The sequence below is a fragment of the Cyphomyrmex costatus genome, unplaced genomic scaffold (assembly GCF_001594065.2).
Source record: "Cyphomyrmex costatus isolate MS0001 unplaced genomic scaffold, Ccosl1.0 scaffold75, whole genome shotgun sequence".
NCBI classification, from domain to species: domain Eukaryota; kingdom Metazoa; phylum Arthropoda; class Insecta; order Hymenoptera; family Formicidae; genus Cyphomyrmex; species Cyphomyrmex costatus.
The window spans coordinates 276,768-288,633 of NW_017280322.1; the positions used below are offsets into that span (position 1 = coordinate 276,768).

Genomic DNA, 11,866 nt, shown 5'->3' on the forward strand with positions numbered 1-11,866 from the left:
CCCCCTCTCTCTCTCTCTCTTGTTTCACTGCATGTATATGAAATATTATTTTATGATGTGACAATTCTTGTTTTTTTTACATATATATTTTTACATATATATCATACATTGCGTGCGTGCGTTTGTTGCAACATAAATACTCCCTCCGTATGTTTTCTGATTTCTCGTATGTAAACAGATAGGCGCCATTATATTGGAGTATGTAATAGTCAATGTATAGTTTCCCGACTTTTTTTTTATTCAGATAGCACGTAGGTAAAAAATAGCTTTATAACAATGACACGTGCTAGATGACGTGCCCATTTCACTACAATAATATATCGTTGACGAATATATTCGAATTTATGTCGACCAGCTGACAATATTAAGCACATAACCTCCAATGCACTATGAAAGGGAGAGAGTGTAAAAGAATCCTGTCTACGGCAATTCGATGAATGCTAAAGATATATCGCTAATCCGCTTTTTAATAAGCTATAATCGCCAATTGGAATCACCTAATTATACTTGATGTGCTTCTGACAGCTCTACCTGAATCTACTTCAGAGTCACACTTGCAAAGCGATTCAGTAACAAAACTAACAACTGACGAGGAAACTGAGGTACCTCCTCCTCCGGGAACAGAACCTCTACTTCCAATTCCTGCCCTTGTGAGCTCGCCAGAGAGAGAACGTGAGCGAAGCGATCCTTCCAGCCGCGATAAGAAAGAACGAGACAATGAATACTCGGGAGAACGTCAATCGAGAGAGCGTCGACGAAGTTTCAGCAGGGATGGACATCGCGACAGGTAGGAAAAACAAATCCTTATCTTATCAAGTCTCTATTGCAATATAAAATATAATGTAAAGAGAGAGTCAAGTTACATTTTGTATTTCACAACAATGTAGAAGCGGAGAGCGTGGTCGTAGAATTGAAAATTTACGGCCATTGAATCACAATCGAAATCGATCCCTGTCGCCCAGACACTCCCAACACGGTGAATATCCATCGTCAAATGCAGTGTTACCTCACTTAATGAACCCACCTCCTTCTAAGAGCTATCAGGGTCATTTAGCAGACGATGGACATTATCCACCTGCTATGCATTATGATAGTGGAATACGTAGGTCTAACGAAGACCGTGCTGGCACTCCAACGGTGAGAGAGCAGAACATTCTCTTTACGTTAAGAGAACTTTCTTATACTTAAACATTTCTATTAATTCGTTGTTGTATATTTTTGCAATATTTCAGGTCGACGAACCTCACTTGCACGTTTCTTCATCCAGCAATCAACCACCATTACTGCCTTTTCCACCAGGCGAAGAGCGCATTCCACCACCAAATTATAATCAACCGCCCCCAAATGTACCTCCCCATAATCCTCCGCTTTTGCCGGATCCATATATGAGTCATCGAATACCGATATATCCGCATCAACCGGGATCACATTACGGACCGCCGAGATATGATAGACCTCCTTATCAGCAACAAGGATACCGACCGTCTCAGCCACCTCGAAACTACAGCGGGCCACCAAGAGGACCAATGAGAGGATTGCATCATAGTAAGCAACATGTATTCAATTCGATACAAATATGTAGATAAAAAGAGATATATGTGCTTTAAATACAAAAATGTTTACTTCCTGAAAGCATTTTCACAACATTTCGTGTAAAATTTTTGTTATATATACAAAATACTTTAGGTGCAAGTAAATACGTTAATTTGATATTTATTTGTACTCTTCAAAGCATCTCATATGAATCGTTATATATTTTGATTTTTGGGTTATTTCATTTTTTGTTTTTCATCTTCAGTATTTTGCTTATACTTCTTGTTTCAGTGGGATATCGAAATTTGCAACCACCACCACCTGGACTAGGTAGAAATATACACAATAGAAATCCACCTGGGTAAGTTAATTCTTCAGTAATTTTTCTTGATTAATAAAGATTAATGAATATGTTACATCAGTATACATTTCATTCTTCAGAATCATTGATGATCCGTTGGAAGCATTCGAGCGAATGCTGCGAGAGAAGGATGAGAGAGATCGACGTTTAGGGAAACATAGAAGAAGAAGCAGAACACGATCCCGATCACGTAGTTACAGTCGATCTAGATCGCGCTCCTTTGGCCGTAGATCGCCTTTTGCGTCTCGCATCAGTCGGTCTCGCAGTCCGCCGTCGAAGCGAAGATCATCAAGATCACCATTACCACTCCGACCTCGTAGTCGCACTCCAAAACGTAGATCAAGAAGTGGCAGCTTCTCTATCAGCAGGTACTTTTGTAGCTTTAACATGTATTGCCATATACATATATAGATATGAAGTTGGCAGAATCGTTATAGGAAAATTTTATCGGAGTATAACTCATCCAATAGTTTCGTATTTTTTTTCCAATTAATATCATTCGTTTGTTCTTTGATATGTGAAACTTTAGAAATTAATCTCTTGTAATATTTTAATTCGAAATTTAAAATTTTGACATTATCCTAGTCAACTTAATGGTTGAAATTTGTAATATGTTCAGTGATTAGGGTTGCCACAAGTCAGGAAAAGTCAGTGATTTAGCAAACTTTTCTGGAAAAATAAAGTAGTTGTAAAAGAAATTTAAAACATCTGTTTAGCTCGGTGTCTGTTTCATTTATATCACGGCGCCACAGTCAATAAAATCAAAGAATTGATCATTTCTTGAGAAACTTGCTTCAGGGTCAGGATAATTTCCAAGATTTCTATATTTTTGTAAAAAAAGATCCTTATTCTGAGTCATGGTCAAGCATTTGTGAAAAGAGGATTTTTAATAAACAAGAAATATATTGTTGAAAATCAATTACTTAGGTCTAATATCTCAGAGACAAGTTTACGATCGCCTTAAGGCTGCTGGTAGTCTCACTAAAAAAACTTACTATAGATAAAAAGATGATTTTGGTCATCTCTTGATCTCACCACTGCCTTCGTCTCTTCATATACACTTTCTATTCTCCTTATCAATTGCTCCTCTGTTCTTTTCCTTCTCAATATTTCCCATAATTTCTCTCTGTCTACTTTGTCAAAAGCTGCCTTTAGATCCGCAAAAAGTATATAGACCTTTTCCTTTTTGCCTTCTTTCTTCTTCTTTATAACAAATGTTGAAGAACAAAAATGTTGTTTATCGTTGCTCTTCCCTTTCTGAAATCTGCCTGACTATCCGGAATCCATCCTTTCTCTTCAGCCACCTTTTCTAACCTCCCTCTCAAAATCTCGGCATATATTTTGTAAGCCAAGCATAAGAGATATATTCCTCTGTAATTTTCTGTCTTCTGGTTACCTCCCTTGTAAAGTGGCATAATAATGCTCTTCCAGTCCATTGGCATTACCCCTTCTTTTCATTTTTATTAATTCCACCAGTTTGTTCCATTCTCCTTCACCTGCATACCTCCATGTCTCTGTCGGGAACCCATCAATTCCTACCGCCTTTTCTGTCTTGAATCTACTTAACGCTTTTCCAATTTCTTCCTCTTGAATTACATCATTATTCTGCTCCTCTCCATTATACATCCTTATTTCTTCACTTCTTCTTTTGTACTCTCCAGCAGATTCATAAAATAATTACACCATTCTTCTTTATCAATGTTGTTCTCTATCCACTCCTTCCTTCCTCTTTTTCTATTTATAAATCTCCACACACTTCCGTTTCTCCTCTTATATTCTTTAGCTCTAATTTCTCCTCCTCTCTTTTTTCTATCTGTTTCTTTTTCAGTAATTTCTCCCTTTGCTGCTCCTATATATTTATCCTTTTCTACTTTTCCTTCTTTCTATCTCCTATAGATCCTCTTCGTTTCTCTTTTCTTCCTCGTATAGCTCCTGTTCCACCAATCCCTGTATTCTAGTTCCTTTTTTCTTTATCCTCTTCTTCACCATTGCATCATATACTACCTCCTTCAATGCCTTCCATACTTTTTCAACCTTATACATCTCATTGTCCTCTTCTTCATCCCTATCCCACCTACTCTTCCTTTCCTTATATAATTCTATGGTATTATTAGTATTGTTATTCTATTCTATTCTTCAAGTTTCACTGTTGTTACAGATCTAGATCGTATTCTCGCAGTCAGTCGCCGAGACTATCTCCGTCGAGAGATAGAGATAGGGAAAGAGATCGGGAGAGAGATAGAGAGAGAGACCGTGATCGTGACCGCGACAGAGACCGCGAGCGGGATCGAGATCGCGACTTACTGCCGAGATATCGATCACCAGTCAGATCACCTCCGAGGTATGCCTCGCATAATATTCGCGTTATATTATAGACCTTCTATCATATAATAAGCCATAACCTTAGCTTTTAAATCTTAGAGCCATAAGAAATTGACCAATTATAAATTATTATTCTTCTCATACATTTGACTGTGATTAACCAATTTCTTATCGCTTAAGACTTAAAATTCTGGTTATTGTAGAAAGCCCATTAATGTATCATGAACGGCTTAATTTTCCAGATTTCAAAGAGAGAGGGATCGTGAGAGAGATAGGCCTCGATCACGAGAACCTCGAGATGGATATAACACTTACTATGGCGATTCACCGGCTCATGATTATCCATTTCGTGATCGTGAACGTGATTTACCGCCTAGGGAGAGACCGCTACCGAGATATCCTATAGGAAGAAATCAGCCGTCCCAACATATACCGCCGTTGATGCCACATCTAGTCACTGGAGGTCATCCACCACCACCACCGCTTATGTCATTGGGACCTTCACCTACGGACAGGAAAGACTATTATGATTCCTACAACAGGTATTTTCGCCTCAATAGTACTTTCATTCATGTACACTACGTTATGCAGATAATCTATCGACATGCCATTAGTTTGCTTATAAATACAAAAGCTCCGAAACTATGGCTAATGAATTATATAAAAGCGACATGGTATATGAATTGAATTATCTTGTTAGCGTGAAATGCCGGTGTACTGAAACAATTCTGCAAGTCATTTTGATAATGCATATACAAGTTGAGCACACAGTTAATTGCATAAATTTGATAATAAACATTTCAATGTTCCATTCAAGTTTAAAAAAAGTAAAAATTATCTCTCTTTTTGTGTACTATGAAGAGACTGATGTTGATAAATTAACAGATAATTTTCTCTGCGTATATTTTATATACATATATGTACTCGTATATTGTATATATGTCGTTTTGCGTGCATGCGCGCGCGTGTGTGTGTGTGCGTATGCGCGCGTGCGTGTGCGCGTATGTATACACGCACACACGATACGGTAATAAAGTTTGATGAATATTATAAGAAAATAAACACACCTTAATTAATATACAAATGACCTTTATTATCTTTCAAAGTAATAACTCCTAGATACAATACATTTCAGACAATGTTTATACAACTTGTGAAAACTGAAAAATCATCATAGGATTATCACCTTAAGTTGTGTTGTTACATAAAAGTCATAATATCATAAGAGCATCAACTTGATCTTAATAACTATAAAGTTATTTCTAAGTTCATTTTTATATATTAAATGACGTTATGGTGATATCCTATGATATCATTGTGTTTTAATTATGATTGCGTTCTACCTGGAGTACTGATTCAAAATATGTAGGAGTAATTCTTGAGTCAGCATTGCATAGTTCGAATCACTTTTCCTACTCCCCTGATTTTGCTCCATCAGATTCTTTTTACTCCGTAAATTGGAGGCGATAAAAAGGACTCTCACATTTCGAATATTCAGAATCGTGTGACAACAAGATGTAAGGCAATATCCAAATATTAATTTTCACAGAATTTCCGCTACATAAACGTTGTTAAAAGTGTATTGTTTTTAGGGGAATTACTTCAAAAGACAATAAAGATCAAGAGACACGGTAGTGTCTTGCGCCAAGTAAACGTGAAGCGAGATCATACCGTGTTCTTTACGCGAATCGATAAGTTCCGAGCACTCGAGATTATCGGATCTAACAATAAACAACTGAATTAATCGATTAATTCAGTATTCTCAATTTACTTAAAACTTTAAATTATATAATAAACTGTTCTTTTGCCTTTCTACATACCTTACGAATGAAGATATTGCGATGTCCGAACTGTCAAATTTTTACATTCAGATACGTCATCATCATTATCGCCCTCGGAAATGTTATCCGATTCACGTTTTAAAGGTCAGATGGCATTCGCTAGCATATCTTATTTTATATCGATGTAAATACAAATGTTTATCATACGAGACAAATAAACATAGTTACGAATTTATTTTGAAACATTCATAATATCTTGCTATTGAATTGATATTTTACGATATACTATTGCGATATTAATTATGCACATGTGTATACAATTAAAAATGTACAAATATTTTTTCTTTTTAAACAACTTTCTGAAAAATATTGCATGTTAAGGGGGCTCTCGTGGTACATTCTTCACTTGTCATATCGTTATGTCCGAGCGCGCGAAATGTCAGCTCTGTGATTAGCGAAATTTAATTGCGATTAATTTAAAAATTATTATAGTCTCAACATTTTTATATTAAAATTCTCATAATAAAATTACCTCAAAATACGTCTTTAAAAAGACTATTATAAGAATAACATATATGTATACATATAATATGTACATGTGTATATATATGATACAGAGTTACAAGAGATATTTAACATTATAAAATGCGTGATATCTCAACAAAATTACCTTTTAAAAACAAAAGGGGAAAAAAGGCGCCAAGTGTACGTATTTCCCTCACAAAAACTGTTACATACAGGGTGAGGCATTTAAAACAGATCACCTGAATGACTCGCTTGTTTTTAATAATAGAAGGAAAAGTGTCAAACAAAAGTTACTTGACTTCGAGGGGCACATAATGTGATGTCAATAATTGTTTTGTAAGTGGAGACGTAAAGGATAGACAAAAGTCAAATCTGTTTTTTTAAATGGAATATTTTTTTAATTTACATTCTGAGAGATAGAGTATTTTAAGACGAATACAGTGACCTATAATTGAAGGTCATTCAAGGTTACGCAAGATCAATAATGCAAAATAATGAATGTAATAAAAAATAAATTGTTTCAAGGCACTCTTCGAATAATTTCGTGTCTTCTGTGCTTGTTGATATATCGCTAATCGTTCAAGTGTATCACGATATGTAAATAAACATTGAATCGTACATAGTATTATCCATATACTTACTGATCAATTTGAATTTATCGATCGAAGTGCGTGTCTTGCGAAATACGTTATACAAAAGTGGAAAAAGTCGATATAATTTTCATCTATGGTGAATGCTCGCCAAATTATGAAAGAAGCAGTACACGTTTGTATGTTGAAAAATTTCGATCGTGTCCATCCCTCACTCTGTTTTTTCAAACATAGTAAAAACTTTTCAAAAAATAGGAAGTGTGGATAATAAAAAACGCAAACGAACCAAGAAAGCAACTGATGACGGAAATTCAACAAACATTTTAGCCCTTGTAGCAGTAAGGGCTCTGGCACTCAAAAAAACTTAAGGCAGTAAGACTTAGCAGTAAGCGAATTGACCAATCACAATAGAGACCGTAAGGCCATAACTTAAGCAGTCTCAAATCTACAACGTTGATTTCCTTACTGCTTACGTCGTACTGCCTTAAGTTTTTTGTGTGCCAAGGCCCTAAATCCACATATCAGTACAAGACAGCTTGAATGTGAAAGCGGTATTAGTCAACGAAGTGTTCTGGGAATACTTCATTCCAATCAACAAAGGACCCCGCACGTTTCTTATAGAAAAATGTCCCCGGTCAAATTGCTCCGTTTTGAGATATGTTGTACTTGTGATTCTGAACAAATGTCTCCATTGCCACATTCACATAAAATCAACAGATAAAAAGATATAGCGCTTTGAAGTTACAGAATTTGAGTGCCGCCATACCTCCTTAAGATAACTTGATGCTTTCTTTTATATGTAATATACATATACAACGTTTGTTTAACGTGAGTTCCCTCGCCTCTCACGCATGACACAAGTTTGTTCACATATATAACACGGAATTCTATTACGATAGTTTATTCTTAATTATGTATTAATATATAATAATTATATATAGATGAACCGTTTTTAAGATAAAGTATAATTCACTCAAAATCTATATTTTATTAGTTACCAGATCATCCGCGGTGATCGCTTATTTTATACTGTGAGTTGCGATTTACTTACAAGAAAATACGCGATTTACTGAATGTAAACAAAGCGCGCAGCGGTTGTTCGCGTGCGACACGCAATCACGTGCGAACGTCAGGATGCCTACTTTGTCATGCGAGTACCCAGTCATATATGAGACAAAAACAAAAACAAAGAGATTAAGAGAATAAGGTAATTGATAAATGTGTATTTGCGCGAAAATTACATTCAAGAATGCATGCGTATGTATACCTATTGGCTATTACACATAAGGTTGAGTCCATAATCTCGCTTAAAGAGGCCCTACGCCGTAAATCCGTAAGAAATTGACCAATCACAGTAGATTATTTTTCTCGCATTCAACCATAGTTGACCAATCATAATTGGTCAATTTCTTATCGCTTTATGGCTTAAGATTTCTTAAAGCGAAGTTGTAAACCCAGTCTAAAAGAAAACAGCAAGTTATCTTAAGGAGGTATGGCGGCACTGGATGGGCGACACTCAAATTCTGTGACTTCAAAACGCTATATCTTTTTGTCTGTTGATTTTATGTGAATGTGGTAATGGAGACATTTATTCAGAACCACAAGAAGTATATGTCTCAAAACAGAGCAATTTGATCGGGGACATTTTTCCATAAGAAATGTGCGGGGTCCTTTCATCCCTTCCGTATCTCACTTCATCAAGAGTTATTGACCTTGCGTAACCTTGAATGACATGCAATTATAGGTCACTGTATTCGTTTTTAAATGCTCTATCAAAATGTAAATAAAAAAACATATTCCATTTAGAAAAACAGATTTAACCTTTGCCTATCCTTTACGCCTACAAAACAATTATTGACATTATGTGCCTCTCGAAACCAAGCAACTTTTGTTTAACACTTTCTTCTACTGTTAAAAACAAGAGAGTTATTCAAGTGAAAACTGTTTTAAATGCCTCACCCTGTATATTATTACAGTATACAAAATTTTTTAATTGCGCCAATTGTAAAAGGAATATATTTTCTTGCAACATATGTATAACATATACTTTATTTAAAAAAAGAAAAGTACAAAAATCTTGGTGCTACTAGACCTCAAAATATACAATAATAAGATGGTTATTAAATAATATCGAAATAATGTAAAGATTTAAGAAAAAAAATGCATTATTAAGATACAGACTATTAGTAGTGTCTTGTGTCATGTAAACACACAGTGTGAGATTTAGTATAGGATAAGTATAAATACATATACAAAAAATCAAGGATACATGAGTGAGTTATGTTAATTTAAAAATAAACATTATTCATTTCTTTTATGTAACTTACATTCACTTATATTTCTAGCAGCGCTAAGTTTTTTGTACTTTTACTTTTTTAAATAAAGTATACGTTATATGTTGCAGGAAAATATATTCCTTTCATAATTAGCGTAAAATTTAAAGATTTTGTATATTGTAATAATATATGTAACAGTCTTTTGTGTGAGAGGAAACACTTATCGTCTTTTCTCCTTTTCTTTAAAAAGATAATTTTGTTGAGATGTATATTAACTACGTGATGTTTATTTTTTTATAACATTTACTGAACTTTATTGATATATAGAGTTCTTAAATGTATATAAAGATTAAAAAATAATTACAAAAATTAAATAAAATTTTTAATAAAGATTAAAGTATAAAAATTACAAAAATGATAAATGGTTAAATAATTTAAAAGGAGTTATACCTAGTTAAAAATTTCGAAAAAAGTTTCGAAAATCACATTTTCTTAAAGTATAATGTTAGAAGTATTCTATTATACACAAAATTTTAAGTTAATTCAAACAATAATTGAATAAAAGCCGAATGACGGTCAAGCAAGACCTTAAGTTAATTCGCTATATTTTCATGGAGATATACGTTTTTTATTGAGTATATGTTCGTCATAGTAGTCTAGTGCAGCAATTGCAGACCGACAAATATCATTTCTTTTTACCTGATTGTCAGGTCATCTATTCTATGTTACTAAAGTATGGCCCTGGAATAGATGACTCTCCGTGTAAGTTAAAAAATAATTTTTTAATCTAGGATAAACAGCACTTCAAATTTTAGACGCGTTTTTTTCATATTATTAAAATCGATGATGACGATATCTCAAAAACTACTGCACCAATCAATCTAAAATTTTACATACCTTTGATAAACATGTAGATGTAGTCTTTACTCAAAGGATGTTTTTCCAATACGTACTTTTTTTTAATAGATGGACAATGGCCGACTTTTTAAAGAAAACATATAGTTGCGTATTTAAAAAATTATCCATTTTGTATACATATTTTTTTTAAAGGAACTATGTGTTTTCTTTACACCATTTGATTTATCTCATTATTCTGTTCACAAAAGTATTAAGGTACGATAATCAAAAAGTCAAAAGTTTACGAGTTATTTAACATTTTGTGTCAATATGTATCAAAATAAAGTGTAAAATATCTCGAAAACTATTGGTTTTTTGGTATCTCTACCTTAATACTTTTAAGTGCAAAATAATTAGAGGAATCACGTTATCTAAAAAAAAATTACATAATTCCATTTAAAAAAGTGGAGGTGACCTTCATATCTTTTTAGCGCCTCCACTTAGAAAAGAACAACGTGACTAAAACGTGTCCCCCTCGACACCATTCCATTTTTATTTGTAACATTTTTGTCTACTGGATTTAGTTTTCGAGATATTCTAGTGGATAAGTTAAAATAGGTCACCTATTATAATAGGAATATTATTTCGTATTCGTATTAGTTATAAATATACTTTTTTGAAAAAAATTACGAATATTTGTCTTTTTTCGGTCTTCTAACTAGGTATAACTTAAATCTTCTACATCTTCTTTTCTGCATAAATTTTTTTTCCTTTAGCTACATTTAATTCTTTATAATTTTTCAAATTATTATTCTTTATTCTGCCTTAAATAAATGATTTTATTATGTATAAGTACAGAAAACAAATAAAGAACATTAAAAATCTGGACACACGGTAGTGTCTCGGTCGGTATATATAATATGAATACATGTAATACGCGCATAAAGTATGTACATATATGTGTGTGGAGTTTTTGCTATATATCAAATTTATGCAGTTTATATATTTTACTATAGTATCATTTTAATTTTTGCAAGAGTGATACGTTTTGAATATTGTGTGTGAAATGATTGTGTTCGATTAACTCTTATCTCGCGATTCGATTGTACAAATTAATATATTTTTCTCTATATACTTGTAATGTATTTGTGAATACTGAGAAGACTGAATTAAGGAAAAAATGCGTGTTTTTGGCCCCTCATACTTAATACGCTTCTATATCTGAAAAGTAAAATATAAGAAATTATTACCTGATTATTTTTGAGATAGTATTGACATTATTATATTTAGAACAATAATAAAGTATGTTAATAAGAGTGTGATTTCTGAGCGAAATTTTTACTTTATAAGAAATTTTTTTGTATTTTTTTATGTATTTAATTTTATTATAGGTCTGTTTGTTTTTCTCATATTAAGTGACTAAAATTAACGAATTTTTAAAATATACATGCGCCACTATCTATGCATACACAGATATACACACGCTCATCCTTCCATTTAGCGCCTCCTCCACACATCACCTCCACACACACACACGCGCGCACACACACACACACGCGCGCGCGCACGCACGCACGCACTCACACACACACACACACACACACACACACACACACACACACACACACACACACACACACA

At 33.7% G+C, this 11,866-nt stretch overlaps 1 protein-coding gene across 1 annotated transcript in view; it reads left to right on the forward strand.

The window, feature by feature from the left end:
- LOC108780986 (something that sticks like glue) overlaps positions 1-11,866 on the forward strand; it is a 24,575-nt gene that overhangs the window by 4,540 nt on the left and 8,169 nt on the right. Inside the window, exons 6-12 of the mRNA XM_018548841.1 lie at positions 526-787; positions 888-1,137; positions 1,233-1,545; positions 1,825-1,894; positions 1,975-2,262; positions 4,053-4,235; positions 4,459-4,758. Of these exons, the coding sequence (XP_018404343.1) occupies positions 526-787; positions 888-1,137; positions 1,233-1,545; positions 1,825-1,894; positions 1,975-2,262; positions 4,053-4,235; positions 4,459-4,758 (1,666 nt within the window). The remainder of the gene's footprint in view (positions 1-525; positions 788-887; positions 1,138-1,232; positions 1,546-1,824; positions 1,895-1,974; positions 2,263-4,052; positions 4,236-4,458; positions 4,759-11,866) is intronic.